At 46.6% G+C, this 20,228-nt stretch overlaps 2 protein-coding genes across 4 annotated transcripts in view; one reads left to right on the top strand and one right to left on the bottom strand.

Annotated features, from left to right (window-relative positions):
• KDM2B (lysine demethylase 2B) overlaps positions 1–19,402 on the top strand; it is a 140,474-nt gene extending 121,072 nt beyond the window's left edge. The window contains exons 18-24 of one of the 2 annotated variants that reach the window (XM_014594768.3): positions 1,379–2,067; positions 3,513–3,676; positions 4,110–4,271; positions 5,298–5,516; positions 5,989–7,437; positions 16,664–18,265; positions 18,954–19,402. In XM_014594768.3, coding sequence (XP_014450254.1) covers positions 1,379–2,067; positions 3,513–3,676; positions 4,110–4,271; positions 5,298–5,516; positions 5,989–6,170 — 1,416 coding nt within the window. In that variant the 3' untranslated portion in view covers positions 6,171–7,437; positions 16,664–18,265; positions 18,954–19,402. The remainder of the gene's footprint in view (positions 1–1,378; positions 2,068–3,512; positions 3,677–4,109; positions 4,272–5,297; positions 5,517–5,988; positions 7,438–16,663; positions 18,266–18,953) is intronic. The other variant, XM_014594771.3, reaches the window with a different exon arrangement.
• RNF34 (ring finger protein 34) lies at positions 8,340–18,193 on the bottom strand. 2 transcript variants are annotated; one of them, XM_006272827.4, is made up of 6 exons: positions 18,115–18,193; positions 14,732–14,947; positions 11,854–12,246; positions 11,498–11,551; positions 11,146–11,347; positions 8,340–10,532 (listed from the first exon to the last, which is right to left on the bottom strand). In XM_006272827.4, exons 1-6 carry the CDS (start codon positions 18,118–18,120, stop codon positions 10,345–10,347), a joined length of 1,059 nt encoding a protein of 352 aa, XP_006272889.2. In that variant the 5' UTR covers positions 18,121–18,193; the 3' UTR covers positions 8,340–10,344. The 2 variants fall into 2 exon arrangements, with proteins under 2 accessions (XP_006272889.2, XP_019342416.1); XM_019486871.2 differs by lacking the exon at positions 18,115–18,193 and adding an exon at positions 15,629–16,670.
• Positions 19,403–20,228: the final 826 nt, after the last annotated feature.

The following is a 20,228-nucleotide window of genomic DNA, read 5'->3' as shown; positions in this document are numbered from 1 at the left end:
ACTGCTTTTTAAAGGTCAGAGAGTGAAGCGTTGCCCTCCCTACTGCTGTTCTGCTCTTCGTAAGTGCTTGAATCTCAGTAATACACCTGGCTGTTTGTTTAATGGTGTGAGAGGTAACGTCCCTCCTGGCATGCCTCATGGCCTGCAGCTTGGTGGTGTGCAACTCCTGTGCACTAGTACCTGCAGACCAGCGTCACAGGTCTGTAGATGAACCAGTTGTAGTTCCTGGATAAAAGAATGCCACAACTGACTGTTGGCTGAAGAAAATTTCTGTAATTTATTTTAAAGTTGCCTGCCACTAACTCCCCATGATTTCCCATAATAACGGGAGAATTTAAAAAGGAGAGAGTATTCGGATCTAATCTTAAATATGTTAGCTGGGTTCCCTCTTGGCATTTAGTTAATGCTAAAAAGAAAAAGAAAGAAAAGCTGTGAGGTCTCTACAGTTTACAACCTAGGAGCATGCCCCTCTGTTTGATCCAGGGAGCTTATTGCAACAACATAGAAACTTTTGGCATAATGATTTTTTTTAGTGACACCTTCTTGCTCCTTCCCGATTAGCTAGTACTGCTCCATTGTAGCTTTATTGCCACTTCACTCTCTCTTGATGTGATCCAATTAGACCTGGAGCTTCCCTTTCTTTTTGGCGTGGCATTGCACATCTTTTGCAGCTCTCTCCAGTGTGCATCAGTGTGAAATTGGATCGTGGCAGACGAGTGACATGTGATTCACACTTATGAAAATGACCAGAACAGACCAGAGCGGAGCAGTCGACTCCACTACAGCCCTGCTTTGGGAGCAGGGCATTAGTGAAGTTCAGGGTGGATCAGAGTAGCAGTGTGTCAAGCTGTCAGCTGGATCACCCGCTTCATACGCACGTAGTGTGTAGGAGAGAGGCTTGGTCAGGGAAGGCCCGAGCTCTGAGCCTGTGGTGTGGCCCAGGTGTGGCTAGAACCACCGGTCCTGTGTGCTCCCCTTTATAAAGTGGGCAGCTTACGTCTGAGCCAGTCTGGAAACAGCCTGGGAAGGGAGCACATGCTAACGTTGTGTTATTACCTGGTGCACATATTGTGACCGCTTGCCTATGGCTCCTGCTGGACTCCTGACATGAGTCCTTTAAAAATAAGTGCACTGCCGTGCAAGCTGTATACACTGGGTATTTGCCAGTACCCGGAAGTCCTTGGGGCCCCTGCCTGGATTCCAGTTCTTTCATGGGTAGGGCCACTCTGCAGTATCCTCAGCATGGTACCACGGTCGGGAGAATGCGCGGGAGCCTGGTGTGGCTGTCTGCCCCGCAGCTCGGTGCCGAGGTGTGCAGGCCCGTTCTTGGAGAACAGGGCAGGAGCTTGTGGATTGTCAGCCTGTGTTATTGCCCCAGACTCTTTCTTTTCAGAGGCGATCGTGGAAGGCGACAGACGACCGACCCACTGTGGTCAAGCCCCTGCGACGTCTGAAACAGGAGCCTGAGGAGGACCTGCCAGAGGCACCTCCGAAATCCAAGGAGAGTGACCAGTCGCGATCAAGCTCCCCCACCGCGGGGCCCAGCACGGAGAGCGCCGAGCCCAGGGACAAGAAGAAGTTCAAGATACGGCGGAAAAGGCGGCTCCCGAATAAGGAACTGAGCAAAGAGCTCAGCAAGGAGCTCAACCAGGAGATCCAAAAAACCGAGAACAGCCTTGCCAACGAGAACCATCAGCCCATCAAGTCAGAACCGGAGAGCGAGAACGAGGAGCCCAAGCGGGCGCTGAACAACAGCGAGAGACACCACAAGTTCAGCAAAGGGCTGAACGGGACTCCTAGGGAGCTGCGGCACCAGCTCATGCCCAGCCTGCGGAGCAACCTGCGGGGCATTGCCCGCCCGCCCCCTTCGCTCTCTCCTCCCAAGTGCATCCAGATGGAACGCCATGTCATCCGCCCACCCCCCATCAGCCCCCCTCCGGACTCACTGCCCTTGGACGATGGGGCAGCCCACGTGATGCAGAGGGAAGTCTGGATGGCTGTCTTTGGCTACCTCAGTCATAGAGACTTGTGCATCTGTATGCGAGTGTGCAAGACCTGGAACAGATGGTAAGGAGCAGAGCGGGGTGGTGGTGGGGCAATGCGGTTCATCGGTGTACTGTTGCATCTCCTGAAGGGCTGCTCACGTGAAGCCCTAGTGGGGGAGAAATGGTCTTGTAAGGCCATGGGTCTCTCCTGATGATAGTGAAGGACACCCCTGAGGAGTGTGAAACGTGTGGAACAGCGCCCTTCCTTCCTCAAGAACCCTAGATCGCACAGGAGGCTGCTCTGCAACGCAGCAGGCAGATTGTCCCTGATGCTTCACCGTTGAGTTCTGTAGCCAGATGGTAGCAGAGAAGGAAGGCTCCTGAGAGGTGTAGGGGGCTCTGAGCCTGGATGCTGCTAGACTCTAGGCACCTGCTTACCAGCAGCTGTGTTTTGCTTCCATACAGTTAACGAGATCCTAATGCCCTCTGCTTCCTGGCCAGAGATGGCCTTCAGGCTTCTCTACGGTGATTTTTGTTGTTGTTGTTGTTGTTGTTGTCATCCTAGAGGATGATCCTGCTGGCTGTGTCCTTTCTCTGCTGCTTCATTGCTCCAAAATCTCTGATGATCTCTTCCATATTATTGATGAGGTGCCCCTCCAGTGCTGGGAGCACTGAATAAAAATTGACTCAGTAGTTCAGCGATCACCGCAGAACGTTAAGCTGCAGCGTAGGCTGCAGATCCCCGAGCCATGTTTATACACTTGGCTGAGCTTCCCGTAAAGAATCCCGTGGGCTGCCTGTCCGAAAGCATCAGAATGTTAATGCTGACCCAGACGTGCAGCCCAGAGCCCTTCCTGGCACAGCCCCGTCACGAGCTGGGCTGCCGACGGGAGCAGTGATAAGCTGGGAATGAGGTGTGTGGAATGAGTTCTTAGCACTGTCACAAAAAACCTTCCAAACCGTTTTGTTAGTTCAGTGCAGTACTTTCCAGTGTAAGTTCATTAAGACTGTCACTGCTGCCAACAGTAGATTGGCAATGGGGAGTGAGTAGGGAGAGAAGCTGCCTGCGTGGGAGCAAAACCAGTGCAGAGAGAGGAAAACCGTTCAGTCAGGAGGCTGGCCAGGCTAGCTGAGGGGAAGCCAGTCAATCGAAGGCGACATTTGTGCCCAAAAGCTAAAACTGCTAACCGTTTGTTAAGGCACGCAGTCATTTTCAGAAGCGCTTTGTTGCCTTAGCACAAGTCCTGGGTAGCTTTCCGTGGCTTGTGAGCCTGAGTCATGCTGAAGGGAAGGTTGCTCGAGTAACAGGGTCTTGGAAACGTGGCCCCGCAGCAGTGTCGCTCTGTCTTTATTTGGCTCTTGCCAGGACGTGGAAGCTTCCCACTCGTGCAGAACCGTTGGGACGTGTTCCTGCCTGCGTGCAGTCCCGTTCCTACTCTGCTGCTCCCTGGCTACAACTCCTGGCAGTCACGGAGTGCCAGGCCAGGCCCGGCAAAGCCCTGGCTAACGGCTGTGTTGCCTTTGCAGGTGCTGCGATAAACGACTATGGACCAAAATAGATCTGAACCATTGTAAATCCATAACTCCGCTCATGCTCAGTGGTATCATCAGGAGACAGCCTGTAACCCTTGACCTTAGCTGGACAAACATATCCAAAAAGCAGCTGAGCTGGCTCATCAATAGGCTCCCAGGTAAGGGGGAGACGCCCGCCGCTGACCCGACAGCTCTGTCTGGCTCAGCCATGTCATTGTCCAGGAGGGATCTGAGTGACGGAAGAGACAAGGAGCTAGGATGCCCAGCATCAGCAAGGGATCAGAAATTGGTTGTGTGGTGGCTGCTTAGGGTTCCAGGTGACATGACTTTGGCAGGTCTGATTGGAGTGTCCCAACAAATAGCTTGGGCTAGGTGATGGAGAGCTGCCTCCCTGGGTCAGCCAGCAGAGTGGTGAGCGTGCCAGGCTAGGGCGAGTGGTGGCTGCAGTGTTGTGGCAAAGCTTGTGCTGTTGCTGGTGCTGGGACTTGGGACTCCGGGAGCGCTAAGCGCACCCTTGATGAGAGCTTCACCTCTGATGAATCTAGCCTGGTCGCTGTGCATCACCTGCTGCAATGCCCTTTGTATTCCCAGGTCTGCGAGACCTGCTGTTATCAGGGTGCTCATGGATAGCAGTGTCAGCACTTTGTAGTTCCAGTTGCCCTTTGCTCCGAACCCTGGACGTCCAGTGGGCAGAAGGATTAAAAGACGCACAAATGAGAGACCTCTTGTCACCGCCAACAGATAACCGGCCAGGTAATGGTCACGGTCAGATGCTGGCCACAGGGGGTTGGGGGCACACTGCTTTGCTTGGCCAGACCCTCTACCGGAGAAAATGAACCGAGCTCCACGGAAATGAGGAGTTGCATCAGTTTATTTTGGGGGGGAGGGATATGGGCCCTCCTTTATGGAGCACTTGAAATATCTGAGGTATTTCACTTAGTAACCAGCAGTGCTGCAGTGCATCCCAGTGAGCTGTGGTAACAAGCTGTGGCCTCATGCTGCTGCCTGTTTGATCACCGCCTCTGTGCTGGATGTCCCAGCTGACTTCCTTCCCTTGTACTGCGCAATGGGTGGTTTTTAAGTTTGGAAATTTTCTTTCCCGAGTCGGAGCTCCCTGGGACGTGCCATGTGCTCAGGTAGCTCAGAGGGAGATCTTGCTTGGTGACACACACTCTGGATCTGACTGCAAGCATTTTAAGACCTGACTGCAGAAAGGATGCAGTGCTTGTTCTGATGAGTGTGGCACCCTGGCGTGTGTGTTCTTAGCACTATGCTTCCTGCCTTTGATGTCAGGGCTTGGATTTGTCCACATCTCCCTACCAAAATGCACTCACAGGAAATGGTTCTTCCAGCTGTTGTGCAGAGGACCCCAAATCATCACCTCTGTGGAGCAGAACTAACAGAAAACACTCCAAGTCTTATGACCCCAATCTGACATCTAGGCAATGTAATAAGTAAAACAGGTTCTTTGTGGATTTTAAATGGCTGCCTCTTCCCTTCTAAACATGGTTCCTTTTTGACTTGTGGAGCAAAACCTACACATGTAAGGTAATGCTGATTTATGCAGGGAGATTGAAAATGCGCTCAACAAGGTAACTGGAAGAGTAGAGGAAGGAGAAAAATGCTCCTGTCACCTGAAGAGCTGTAGACAGAAATGACCCACCGTCACATGAGCCAACTGGGGCATCAGCACCATGCGTGACTTGGGGTTTGTGCTCTGATGATGGCTGCAGAACTGGGGAGGTGAAACTTTAGAAACCTGTGCCACGTGTCTTGCAGGTCAGATCGACAACCGGAGTAAACTGCGGAACATAGTTGAGCTGCGTTTGGCTGGTCTGGATATTACAGACGCTTCTTTGAGGTTGATCATAAGGCACATGCCCCTGCTTTCCAAACTCAATCTTAGTTACTGTAACCACGTGACCGATCAGTCGATCAATCTGTTGACTGCGGTAGGAACCACCACGCGGGATTCCTTAACAGAAATCAACTTATCAGGTATGTGATGAGAGAGTGTGGAAGAGCATTTCTGTTCTGTGCTGTGCCCTGTGGGGAGGTAGAAGGGCACAAATTGGAGCAATGAAACAGCTTTAACCCTCAGACCTCCTGTTTCCGGTATCCAGGTTCCCTGGCCCTTCCAAGCACAACACCCTAACCAACTTCATCCCCACACTTCTGTCCCTTTACTTGTGCAGAGGCTCCCAACCTGCATGCTGTCGGTCATCTCCCCTGTATGACTTAAACCATCACCGTTCCCCAGAGCAGCCTGCTTTGCACTTTTCTTCTGTCCATTATGCAACAGGCTGGGGTGAGTGAAGAAACACAGTCGAGCTGATATGCTTTAACCCATTGATTTCACTGCCAGCAAAAGAAACAAGAGCAATCAGGGTCTGTAGAAGTTGTTCTTGTATTGACAGATGAACTGAGACTCGCTGATTAATTTCTCTCCCTCCTGTTGATTTCCTGGCAGACTGCAATAAGGTTACTGACCAGTGCCTGTCTTACTTTAAACGCTGCGGAAACATCTGTCAGATCGACTTGAGGTACTGCAAGCAAGTGACAAAGGAAGGCTGTGAGCAGTTCATAGCGGAAATGTCAGTAAGTGTTCAGTTCGGTCAGGTGGAAGAGAAACTTCTGCAGAAACTGAGTTAGTTAAAGGACAAGTGTGTAAATATTGGGGCAAGGGGCGGGAAAGGGACTAACAACCTGCAGGATTTTATTTTCAATTGGAAACTTGGAATATATCAAAGATTGGATTTTACAAGTCCTGTCAAGGAGAGAACAACATTTAAACTACCCACATAAGAATTTCAACCTGTGCCACTAAGTCAGTCTACCTGGGATGTCCTGCACTGGCTCTTATGCAAATCCATAAGGCGACTGTTATTGATGATAGATGCTCACACCCGGAAGAAGACTGATCATGAAGAAATACTGTTATTTAAAGTACCACAGCATGTGCTTGGTAGTGTAAATTTAATTTCCGCTCCTCATTTCTTAAAAACAAAAAAAGTTGGTGTCATTGAAGTGGACCATGCACTGCATTTCTGCCTTCTTAACACGTTTTGTTTTGTTACATCTGACATTATGCAGAACTATTTTTGTACAAAATTGTTTAAAAATTATTTATGCAATGTTTGAATGCATTACCAGTGTTTTGGTTTCGATTGCCAATTTTTATCTTTACTTATGGTAGGAGAGAACTTAACCTATACTTCGTAGACAATATCCATCTCTACAAAATGTGCCCAGGTCAGGAAAAGTAGGTTAATACTTTCAACTTAAGCATGTTTTAATGGAAGTTTATATCCTGCTTTGTATACTTCAGAAGTGACATAAGCATGTTGTGGAAATAAGGTGTAAATTATAGTTGAAGTAAGACACTTTGCCAAGTTTTATCTGTATAGAAATCACCTTTTTCTCAAAATTTTAAAGATTCCAATTTCAGCTTTTGCACATAGGAGGGTTTCACTCTGTAGCATGAGCTCTTGTACTCAATATGAAATTTAATTTATACAGTGAGTCAAGCAGTAGAATAAATGGTCAAGCGTAGTCTTTTTCTCTTTCTTTGAAGTGTGAGTTGAGTTCTCATTTAAGGTTTATGACATGGTTATTTCCTGATTGTAAAATTCTGCATTCATAAGTGCCATTGTTGTAAGGTGGTGTTTTCGTAGACCTTCCTGATGCAGTTTTACCTTTGTTGAATTTGTATAAACAATTGTACAAAACCAGACAAAGCCTATGAGGGTTTCTGTTCAAGCACAAATTGATGAAAATCATGTTTTTGTTTGCAGAGTCAAAAGTATTAACAGTGCAGTTATCTGAAGAGTGACTTTATTAAAACTGATTATACCACTTTTTACACACCAGCTCTGGTCCCTGCGTGCTGCTGTCATGTCTGCTGCCTTTGGAGACAGAAGTAAGTGTTTTTTTTATGACATTTTACTCTTCTAGCTTTGCAGGTTAATGCCCACGGTTGAGCATCTGCTTCCTAGTCTGTGCTCAAAGTGAGAGAGACGCCTGCAGGATGTCCTGTACCACCTTTACTTACCAGAATTCAAGGGTCTCAGAAGCCAGCTATTGGGGCAGGTCTGTTTTAAAGCCTGCTACCCTGACTTGGGCACCCTGCATTGTTCAGCCCCAGAGCTCAAGCTCATAAATGCTTTGGTTAAGATTTAACCTCAAATCAGAAGTTTGTCAAGCAGGATCTCTGCTTTCCCATACCACACCCAGAAGCAAAGTGCAAAAGGGCAAGTTGCAGATAATGCAGCTCTTAAGTCTCTTCTTAAGTTAAAGCCCAACAAAGCTCACTTGAGTGAAATTCTCTGTTTGATGTTTTATCTCATGCTTGTTAAATACAGACACTGGTGGATTCTAAAGCTACAAAAAAAGGAGCTAGTTGTACCCTAGTGTAGTTCAGGGAAGGCCTCTGTGAGCAGTATCATGGGATGAAAAGTGAATGGGGCCAGAACAGGGCAAGTAGCTAATGCAAGGTGCTAATTAAGTGGGTGGTTGTTGTTCAGTGCATCTGAATTTACATGTGTAAATAATACATAGTATATACTATAGCCTCGCTGTCAGTACAGCACAACACACCACTGCACAATCCTTGGGACATAACTGAGCTGCCTCAATCACTTCATCTTGCACAGATTGTGTTTTCTCCTCTAGGGTCTCAGAAGCACAGAGCTCAGCAGTGCTAAACACCAGAGAGAGTAGCGTTAAACACACAAGGAATTAAACATTTAAAGAATTAATTTGATTAAGTCAATACAGCTGGGAGAGGTGATTTAGTTTGGAGAAACCAAACAAGAGGCCAAGTCAAACCAGTTACAAACCTTTATTGAGCTTGCATAGCCATTGTTCGGATCAGAAGTCATGGATACGCTGTGTGACAAGTCCTTGCGCATGAGTTAGCTAATTCAGTACCTTCTATTGTTTAAAAAGTTTTTGCTAAAAAATAAAGCCATTGAGAGGTTTGTTTTTTTTGCTCCCTTCTGAAAAATAAGTAGCCATGTCATTTAAGTTGCTCAGTTACAAGTACGACATGAGGTTAACATTCACTTCCCAAGATATTTTATTACAGCCTGTACAAACTTCAATAGGAGCCACTTGCTTACCTGGCGCCCATCTTTGCTCATTTAACAGAGACCAAGCTTGTCTAATAGCTCAGGAATAGTTTTCACATGAGACAAGAGCAGTGACAGCACCTTGTGCAAATGTTTTCTGGATTTTACAGAATGACATAGAATACTGTAAACTAGGCACAGTAGAAGATATCCCCTTAGCTCTTCCCACCTCTTCCATACCCTCCCTGCTGCATTTCTATTACTGTCTCCAGCAGGTGATGCGTTGAATCAAGCCGGGGAGAAAGCTGCCTACTCCATGAACAGAAAACTAAATTATTTTGCTGCAGCTGCTAAAAGTTGCATCTTGTCCACCTAGAGGAGACCAGGCAGTCTGCTCACCAAGCCTTTAAGTCTTGATTTGAGCATTATTGTGCAACTCTGCAGTTACTTGGCAATAAGTGTTTGCTGTAGATGCAACGCTGCTCAGAGTTGTCACTACATAACTAGAGCCTGAAACACTGGTAGATCTTTTCCCCCCCACTATTTTTTTTTTCCTCAGAAAATGAGTACTCGATTACAAGTGCCAGCATGACACAGCAATCTCTCTCCTCGGAACAGAGACTGTGGCAATACTTGCATCCCAGCATGGCCCCTCTAATTCCTCGCAAAAAAGTCTGTTCCTGATGAGCTGCAGGGATCATGTTAGCAATCTCTATTCCAGATGGGTAGTGACTGCTGCCACTGATTAGTTCCTAGATGGTATCAAACCAGAGAGAGAGAGACTGACTTTATGTAGGCTTCTGAACAGATAGCCAGCAATTTCTTGCCTCGATTCAGCCACCTGGGAGTTAAAAGCTTCAGCTCCCACTCATTTTTTTTCTCTTCTACTCTCTTTCACTGCACCCTTTAGACAGACTGCTGTCAGGTTTAGAAATAATATTTTGGAATGTATACTAGCAGTTGCAGGCAAACTCTCCTGAGCAGCATTCACATTATTACAATTATCTTTTATAAGAATACTAAGTAGTTACAGCAGGCTTGTATGGATTCGGGAGCCACCAGCATTATCATCTGTTAAAAAGCCTCTTCAAAATTAGATTTTATTCCCTACCTAAAGACAGTTTGACATTACTAGGCTGATTCTCTTTGATAAAGAATGGCCAGAGTACACACATAATGGACAGACATTAGAAATATTTGTAGGCAAAGGCAGTGATTTCTACAATCTTGTTTTTAGAGACTGTCTTGACACCACTGTACAACCAGTGTCAAAATAGTTACATTCTATAAAACTTTTTTATGCATATTAAAGATTTCAATGAAGTCTACTGGTGTAGTCATTGTTCCTAATGCACCAGAACATGTAGTCACCCAACAACACGATCAAAGTTAAAGCAGTACGTTGTGATTACAATCATTCAGCACATTAACATAATGAATAAAGATTGGGTTATTCTTCAGAAGAGAGCAATAAGTGATATAAATCAGCTGTAAACAGTTTGACTTCAACAGTTTGTGGTTTTATAAGGTAATTCAGGCAGCTCTAGCATTCTACACACAGGCATCATATTGCCAAAATGCAGATGTAATTATACCATAGAAAGTGTTTGACAGACTTTAGATCCTGCTCTACAAAATGTTATGATTTTGATATTGAAACTAAGGTCTGCCCTACAGCCCAAGCTCAGTCACTCACTCTTGTCCACAGAAATCCTGGAAGTCAGCATGTGGCTAGAAAATCCATTGCTGCTCTTCGTTTAAGACTTAAATACATGCACTGCCCGTACAACGTACTGCCGGCAGATGGGGCACTCGCTCATCCTTTTGCCACACTTTGTGCACGTGACCATATGACCACATTCCAGAAGAACACAGTCAATGACTGCATCCATGCAGATCCTGCACAGATTATCATCGTTGTCATTCAGCTGCATCTTCTCTCCTTCTGCAAAGCAACAGCACAGGGATTGAGTTTAGACATGGGGGCTACTGGGGAATGGGAAGATAATGTTTCAGAACCAGTTCCTTCTACTCTGGGCAACCCCCCAGACCCATGGTTAAACATGGTTAACCCCATGGACTAGACTTTTAACAGTAAAGCTGAATCATGGGCAGACATTTAAGTCTGGCTGATTTTGCATTTAGGATTCCATCCCCGTGGGTCAGAATGCCTACGATGTTGCTCGGTATCTGTTCGATGCTTCGACAGTTGGGAAAAAAAATCCTGAAATAGCTGTGCACGGCTCACTGCTGGGTGGTCTTGGTGAACGTGCTGTAGCCACATTGGTGAAGTTACTGGCAAGAGTGGCTTGGTGAGAAAGGTGGCAGGGGAGGGAGTAGGGACAGAAGACCCTCCTCTGCCCGCATCAGAAACAATCCCACCAAAACTTAATGAAACCCCAGTGAAGGTTTTCAGTAGTGCAGTTTTTACCACAGCTGGGAGTTGGTTGAAACTTCTTGTCAACCATTTGAGCTGATGGAGGAGCTTACATACATAACCTTCCCTTGGCAAGGCCAGGAACAGAGAACAAGAAAGTGAGAACTAAATATAAACCTACGTGTCTTGTGATTTTCCTCACTCTCCCTGTACAGTCTGTTCACTTTTTCCACAAGTTCCCACTTTTCACAGCATCCTGAATAGTTGACAAAATTACGAGCAAGTATCTCCTTCAGCTGGCGAACATTCAACCCTTCTATGTCTTCTAGACTTGAAATGTCAGACAGTGATGCCCTCGCTCGCTTTCTGGACAGCCCAGGGGTCTGAAACACAATTTATGTGGCTTTAACAGTTTCTTTCCTGAAGAACTCGTTACTGACACTGCTGATTATTCTGGCCAAATTCCCCCAACCCCAGTGTCAGATGAGAAGCAGGTCTAGTATTTCTCTTTAGGTGATTTTTACACATCTCACCTGCTCTTCTGCAGCATCATCATCTTCATTTGCTGAAGGGGTTTCAGCTTGGCCCTGCACACACAATGAGTCAGATCAGGATACACACGTAATCTCCTAAAACACTTCCCTTCCTGCACTAAACTAGTCAGAGGTGACACCAGTATCTGAAAGCCATGGTTTTTAAATGGCTGCACAATCAGCCACTTTACAGGCTTTGTGATCAGTCTTATCCCAGCTTCCAGTGTTACTCTAGTGTTGGGGTAAGATATAAAACCCTCAAAGCCTGCTTTCCCCACAAAGGCCCACCTCTCACCCACTTTGAGGCTTTCAGCAAGTCAGTCTGCTCTGCGCACATACAATTGCTAGTACTGTACCTGTAAAAGGGTTCCATTTCCTGCGCTACCCCTTCTGCTTGCAAACTCCCCTTGTGAGGACGACACCGATACAGACATTGAAAATGGATGCGCAAAAATACTAGAAGTCTGTGACCGTGCAGAGTGCAAGCTGCTAGTGTCCGCACTCTCCTCCGAGTGTACTCCATGGTGACACAGCACAAGATCCACCAGGTCGTCTTTCTCTCGACAGGTATCTGTTGGGATGTTTCGGAGAATAAGATACTGACGTAGATCCTTCACTTTCAGTCGCATTAACTGAGGCCGCTGGAACGCTGTCTCTTGTAACAAGTGACACGTAGAACATCTTCGGAGATTTTCTTGTAAGACTGAACAAACTGAGCAAAAATCCTTCTTGCAGTCGCAGCACACATGCTAGACAGGTAGATAAAAAACAATCCATTAAACCATGTGTCAATATTCACTGGAGTAGAAAATATTTGTATTTTGCTTCTCCTCCCCACTACATCTGCTGCTGTTCTTTGGCTTTCAACCAATAATCTTGTCTTACGAGCGTTTTATGAACAAAGTCTCTTAAACTGGCCTTTCAAAAACAACTTTGCAGGTTCTCTCCAGAGTAGGTACACGTTCTGTGCGCCTAGAGCACTTACTATGACATTTAATCAGTTTTAGCAAGGCAACATATTGAAATGTCCATATAGGCTAGTGTTTACTTAGGATGCCAACTGGAGACCTAATCAAATCGTAGCATGTTAGGAGTGATTCTGAACGCTCTGCCTGCTGCCAAGTCCCACTGCCAATTTCTGGGTTTTTTTGCTACATGTAGAAGTAGATATTTGACCTACCAAACTGTTAGAGCCCACGCAGACTGAAGATAGACAGACCACAGAGGAGAAGTATTAAACCTGTACAGTCCATTTTCACCAAGTGAAAATACTGGAAGAGTTCTCCAGTCTTGACATTGCAGTGATCTTGGTTATTACTTCTTGCATATTAAGTAGAAACTTCAGCTAGAAGTGACAATATCCTTTTAAATTTTGCTTCCTTCAACAAAATGCTTATCAAGGACGGTCGTTCTGCACAAATACTATCTGTAAATCCATAAGCACCTGTCCCCTCTCCCTGAAAGATTTCAACTGATAGATTTCAAGTCAGAGGAATGAAAGAGCTGTATCATGGATGGCTTCTTACTTCCAGACTTCAGCATCCAAGGGATACACCTCATAACAGCTGTGCACACTAGAGACAGGGTTACGTAGACCAGCACAGCAAATGATCTGAACAAAAGCACCTCTGGCAGGAAGCCTTTTTTGCTTTTTAACAATATTACTGCTGCAGATTACTTTTGCAAGACTGCATGTGAAGCCTCTCCTTGGCAGTGGGGCTGCCTTACCTTGACTAGAAAACGTATTAAATGTGGTAACTGCACTTTACACAAAGAATGTAAGTGATAGTTTTACAGAGGCAAAAGACAACGGAGGACTGCAGTCCAGCCATCATCTTGCATCAAGAGGAAATGATGTATTAAATGCTGGCTCTGCCTTCCCAAGCAACAATGAAATTATTTCTAGTGCACATAGGCATGGGTTTGTAACTGGACTAAGCTTCAATACCTGGGACAAAAGCCACTGTCCATTCAGACATTTCAAAGTCTTAAGCAGTTCCTAGCTGGAATCAGGAAGAGCTTGCTTTCTGCGCTGACTTCCAGGAAATTAAATTAAGGGAGACAGTCCAGGCAAACACTGGATGCTGCAACAGAACAACTTAGCTGCAGTTATAAATAAAACCTCTGAAGAGAATCACCATAAAAATAGTGAATGGGACCTTGAAAATAAGAGATCTGATTCAAAGGCTAAATAAAAATGCGAGCTTTATTTCTGAACCCAAAGCAAAAAGTCAAATACTCAAAGCAGTTAGATACCCACGTAACAGAATCCACTCGTGTTTTCTGGTTTACGCACTCTTGACAACAGGACATTTGAAAAAGGAGATGAACTGTGAAGGATGAACATCCAGCTAGGAAGTTGCATTATGTCTGATTCTTTTGTCTATTTGAGTGCATATTAGACTGGAAAAATACTGCTGCTTGTATCTGTTTCCATTGTGCCACAGGAAAACCTCTGGAAGCAAATGTGAAGTCTTGGACTGGGCACAGGTAACACTTGTGCAGATAGTACAGTTGAGAGAAAAGCATAAAAGGGGAAGGTTCTGGCCATTAGCCTATGGGGTTCCTTCTTTTTCCAACCACACCAGGTCTGATCCATATCCCCCTCAAGTCAGTATAGATTACTGTGGATTTCAAAGGCTTTGAATCAGGCTTAAATGTGGAGTTTTAGATTAGTGCATTATATGGAACATATTGGCTGTGGGGAGGGCAAGATGCCCAGTTCATACATGGCTTAATAGCTAGTTCAGGATGGTTAGTTTGCCCAAGAGGTACATCAGTCCCTTAAAACATGGGCACCACAGGTAGCCTAATACATCCCCCCATGTTCGCACAAACTTTAGAGAATTAGCCTTAGACCAAGAAGGCACTGTGACAAACCCCTGATTTGCTACTGTAGGCACATGGTCACAGCAGGGACTGACAGCTCTGCAACTTTATTAGTGAATATTTGTATACATTAGAAAATAAAGGCCTTCATGTCTAAATTAGCTACAGTTCTCTGGGTCGCCAGCTGCACAAGACAGTTCTACAGGCCTGCCATGTTACCACAAAGGTTGGCTCCCACTATTCTAGATCCTAGTCAGAATTTGGTCTCACCCAGTGATTTAAATCAGACATGAACTAGTCTAACATCAGCAGGGGGCTGGGACTTCTGACCTAGGTTCCTGTAACCTTGAAGGAACCACCAAAGTTAATTATCATAAAGTACTATGTAATGGGAAATATACTCACCTTTTTCCTAAAGACTGAAAAGGAAAGTCCACAAGCTTTGCAGACTATGTCAGCACCTCCTGTTGAAGATGGACATGCTGAGAAGTCTGTATTTGGTGCAAATCGGAATGGACCAGCACCTCCTCCAAATCCCGACTGTTGGCCACGGACAGCTCCAGTACCCATGACTTCATTCAGCAGCCCACAGCAGGAAGCCCACATGGACGTGGCACCCGCCTGAAGATATTAATAAGGAAACAGGAAACTGTTAGTGTCGTGTGCAAGTTTTCTGTAGGGAAGACCATAAAGAATGTCATACTGGGTTGCAAGTTACAAATGAACAGCTTCATTCTGTTCCAATGATCACCATCCTAATGGCACCAGGTATGAAACCCCAGAGTACAAAGCATTTCACACAAATAATGGCCTGAGAACTGAACTTCCAATGGAGAAAATAATTTGGGTTTGGCAGGTTAAAATCAAGGAAGTTTTGGCAGAGCAGATCACTGAAAGAAGCAAACAATCAGAGTCACAGAGATCCAAGAGAGTTCTGAAAAAATGAAGTAATCCTTGAGAGTTATCAGCAAATCAGACAGCAGCCAGCAGCACATCAAGCTGAACAAACAAGAACTAGCTGGAAACAAAGAAAGGTGGCCAAATGATTTTGCAGAAGCATTGCTGTACTCCAAGAATGACCACCTGTCAGTACACTTCTACAGCTGCCAGAACTGGCAGCTGGAGTCTATGGACAGCACTACATTAGTTTATGTTTGGAATATTTTAGCAGCCAGAAGGACATTTTTAAGTGGTTCACACTAGAATCTCCTGTAGGGAAGGACCCCCCTGCAATGCATATTCTGTTTGGAGATGAGATTACAAGCTGTACAGGTCTAAAAGCCACAGTCCATCATAACTTACAGAACAAGAAGAGAGAGTATGTTACGCTCTTCAGTCCAGCTAGCATCACAGATCTTCTTTGGAAAGAAGTCAAAGCAGTATGAATGAACGGTTTAGGATTTCTCTTCCTGCTTTCCTGAAATTAATTATAAACTGTTGCATTTGAAGTGGTTTTGTCTTTCAAGTCTGTACTAAAACTAGGCAGGAGGACAACTGGAGGAGGAAGAAGATACCTTATGGGTCAAACAGATCTGTAATGCAAATGGTCCTGCTGCAATACTTAAGCCTTTACAGTTAAGCAAGGATTTGCATCATCTGCTTCACAGAAGGGCTCTCAGTTGCACAACTCCCATTTTAAATGCCAGCTAGACTATGATTTATAGTGAAGTATACTTATGTGGGAATTTAATGCAGGATAAAATGTATGCAGGAATTGTGTATTCTCCTGTTTAGTAGGAAAGCAGTCCCCAATGCCTCCACCACAGTAATGCTTATGCTGTGTCCCTGAGAGTTTCATCAAAGGATATCTCTAGGCTACCAAGAAGCTGAGCAGCAGGTCCAACGCAGGAGGCCTCAGAGCAGATCTGATGACAAAAAGTAGGGAGCACAGGGAAGGCAACCCACAGCTACGAGGTGGAATGGCTAAGGTCTGTTACGCCACCCCAATGAGAGAATTCAGTGAAGGCTCCACAGCCAAGGAACTCTCTAGTATAAATTATTCCTCTTTCGGGAAATATGGCTGCAAAACCTGTCTCTCCAAGCATAGCAACATATGTGCAATCAGTCACACGCAGATAATACTTATTTTTTCATGCAAGATTGCCCACAACCATCTTTGTCGTACTAGGCAGAAGTTGAGCATTTTTGATGTATAGCTTCAACAACACACAAGACAGTGCTGTAGTAAACACACTTGAGAATGTCAAGATCAAAACTACTTAAAAAATGTAAAAGCAACAAGTGCTAGCCTAGCAATCTCTTTTACCACGCCTACCAAGTACATTAGGAGCTTCAAAATAAATACGATGTCACTGAAATTACACTTTCATTTTTCAGGGTCAACATCAGAACCTGAGATTCTGGGCATCCACGATTAACACGGACAGCGAAAACCGGGAATGGAAGGTATGGCTCGCACTTAACGCTGCCCTTTTTCCTGTGGTGACGTTGCAATAAGCAATCCAGGGAATGCAGTTAAATTACAAATTTCCCTTAGGCGTTAAGAAGTTATCAGTTGACGACACAAAAGTTAAACTGTTTATCCAGTTCCAAAGCAAGTTTAGCAAAACTGACCCAAAGCAATTTTTCCATAGATTACAAGTGCCAGAAAGGACTACTGTGACCTAAACTTCAATGAACTGATCGGTTTGAACGATCACTAACCTCTAGGAAAAAATATAAAAGGCTTGATTAAAAAACAAAACACGCAGCCTGAACACAAGCAAAAATACACGTTTCTAGCATCGAGAAGCCTCCCAACTAAACTGTATACAAGAAAGCTAACGCAGTAAACGGAGCTCCCTGCCCCTGCTTTAAATGCCATTAGACCCTCATGTTAAGGAGGGTGAATTTTTGAGAGAAGGAATCACCGACAAGTTTTGGTAACTACACTCTACGCAAAAAAAAGACAAATGAGGAAGAACACAGAGCAATCTGTTGTTAGCTTAGGATAGCAGTGTCTTGCTAGGGCAAGTATCACCCTCCCACCAGGCCGCTGCAACGGCGGGCAAGAGAGAACGAGGAAATAAACGGGGCGACGGCAGCAGCGTTTAGGCTGCCACGTGCTTTTAAAACCGTTACTCCAATACGCTGTAATAACTTTTGGCGTGCCGTTACTGACGCTGCGTAAAGAGCAGCTCGAGGAGGCACGTCTTCTACACCAGGTTACCCCGATCGCACCAGCGAGCATTTCAGGGGGGAAAAAAAATATCGATTAGATTTCACTGGAGTCCTCGCGCGGCCCTTTCCGATGGGAAGGCCGAGACATCCTTTTAATAAACTCTGCGCTTAGGTAAGCCGAGCCATCCCGTTCCACGCGGAGAATTGGTTCTTGGCCCAGAATCGATGTCACGCAACAGGCGGCCGAGGCAGGCACGGCGCATCCGACTCTTTCTCCCGCCGTGGTAACAAGCGAGCTCCTGCCCCTGGGGGCCGTGGCAGGGCCATCCCCTCCCGCTCCTGGGGAGGGTGCGGGCGCACCTGGCTCCCCTGCGCGGCCTGACTGGAGCGCCCAACGCAGCTGCCCCCCAGCTACCCAGAAGCCTTTGCGGCACCTCAAGCCTCCCATAGGCCTTTGCGGTGTGCCTCCGGTTACCCAGAAGCCTTTGCCGAGCACCTCAGGCCTCCCATTGGCCTTTGCGGCGCGCCTCAGGCCACCTCCTGCGCACTAGTCAGGCCGGGCCAGCGAGCGGGGCGCTGGCCGCGCCCACCCCAACCGCCACCGCCCTCGCCCGGTCGTGGCGCCCTGCCGGCCGCGCGTGAACGGGCGCCGCCCCGCCGCGAGTCACCTTCATTGCCGCCGCCGTCGCCTCCGCACCCGGCGACGCCCCCGCGCCTCGGCCCCCCGCCCTGTCCGCCCCTCCAACGGGCCGCCTCACGGAGGGCGGGACCTGCCGCCTCCCCGCCCCTCGACCAATGGCGACGAGCGCTTCCACCCCGGTGAGCCAATGGGGGGGGATTCCGCCGGCTGAGCCAATGGGGGAGAAGGACGGGCCCATTCGCTGCGGAGGGAGGATCCATTCAGTAGCAGCGGTTGGGGGGAGCCAGATATTGAGCCGCGGGACAGGCGGGAGGCCAGTCTGGGCAGCTGCTGCCGGGCATGACGTCAGCGGTGACTAGGCAGCGGGGCTGTGACGTCAGCAGCTCCAGAGCGTAAGATTCCAATTGAGCCCTGGCCGTCCCAGGGCTGGTTGTAACACGCACTGGCTGCGTGGCCTCGGGCACGTTACTTATCCTCTGGCTGTTCTTGGTGGGATCACGGGTGTGGAGGAACCTCCCCTGGCTTAGCTTAATGTGACTGCCAAGTCCTTGCAATGCTCTTTACGGCTTTGTGTGGACCGGGGCTTATCCCTGACCTGCTCCACGCTGCTCTGGGGACACATCCCGCCTGCAGCCCACACAGCCATGCTGGCAACACCACTAGTGCGGGCACAGCACTGCCAGAGGCACCTGCTCCTGCTCTCAGTGAGAGCAGCATCAACAGCATCCTCTACTGACAGCTGCCGCCACAGTCAAAGCGGGAACAGCCATCCTAGTACGGACGAGAAGACCCTAGATGATGATGTTGCTGTTAGAGAGAGAGCAGAGGGGAGGCACTTCGCTGATACATTATTCTCATCCCCTCTAGCGGAGTTCACAAGGCGTTGAGCTGTAGCAGCCTTCAGCAACACTGCAGCGCCAGCAGAGACCGGCCGCCTGTCTCGAATCCTGAAAAGTGCATATTTTGCGAGGGGCAGTTTATGCATTTTATATCCCAGCATTATGGGATGGCAGACAGGTGTACAGCTGCACGCGAGTAAGCTGGGAAAAAGGCGGGGCTCCATGCTCTCCTGCACTGTTACAGCTAATAAGATTAATGAGTTGCACTCCCTAGCCTGGCAGATGAGGCTCTTCTGCTATTTCTGTTCGTTCACAATCCTAATGAAATGATGTCAATGCTCTTAGGTTGCTGGGCAGAAAAAAAAAACCCACCACCGAAGAATGAAAATAAGCAAGGAAAATATTACTTTTCTCCCTTCACTCAACACTCAGATTGCTTTTTGCACAGATGAATTAAAAAGAGGCTATTTCACAGAACACAGGCTGTATGGTATTGCTTTGCCTTCCAAGGTTAATTCTGCTGTTTGACAAAGGATAGTACATGACATTGCTCAGGACAGCATCTCTTAACGCTAAATCAATTATAATGATACAGTGCACACTGATACAAGCATTTTATAAATACATCTTCAAACTCCTACCATCATTGTGAAAGTTAAAGGCTCAATCCTGCTCTCGCTGAAGCCGATGGGTATTTTGCCAAATTTTATTAAGGGAGCAAGACTGCACCCTAAGCAATTCATATTTTTAAACCAGGCATATTTTTGTAGCTGGCAAATTCAGTAGTAGTGTAAATGGGTGTGCCTGCAACCCAGGAAGCCCGTTGCATTATACAAATTTACATTAGAGCTCAATTTGTCTCATTGGCTAGGAACCAAGTTTTCAAGAGTGGCCAGTGCTTTTGTGTTCCTCAGGTTTTTCAGTGGCCAGTTGAAAAGGTCTGTGATCTCCGATTCAAGCTGCAGGAGGGAACTGCACCAGAATAATTACCCCGATTGGAATCTGGCCAGAACTAAGATTAACAACTACTCTTGCAAAAATCAAACATGTAATGACAATGAAAGTGGGATTTATAACTCATCTAAAAGACAAATGATAAAGAACCACAGGCGGGGGAATATGACAGCTGGTGTACAAAGGTTAATTGAACCTGTATAGAGCATATCTGAAAATGATTCTTAACAGAGGTGTGTTGACAGACAAAATAATGAGGTACTAGGACAACGGCTTGATATTCAGAAAAGAGCCATTTACCATTAATGATAGTCCTGAGGGCCTTGATGAGCAATTTACAAGTAAGACA

This window comes from Alligator mississippiensis, chromosome 10, assembly GCF_030867095.1.
Source record: "Alligator mississippiensis isolate rAllMis1 chromosome 10, rAllMis1, whole genome shotgun sequence".
Lineage (NCBI taxonomy): Eukaryota > Metazoa > Chordata > Crocodylia > Alligatoridae > Alligator > Alligator mississippiensis.
Note: the sequence above shows the minus strand (reverse complement) of the source record. Positions and strands in the feature narration are given on the sequence as shown.

Coding starts and splice junctions, on each gene's coding strand:
- RNF34 (XM_006272827.4), bottom strand. Junction 11,552..11,853: donor GAAATGGAACCCTTTTACAG/GTACAGTACTAG, acceptor TTGTGTGTGCAG/GGCCAAGCTGAAACCCCTTC. Junction 10,533..11,145: donor TGAGGAAAATCACAAGACAC/GTAGGTTTATAT, acceptor GTTGCTTTGCAG/AAGGAGAGAAGATGCAGCTG.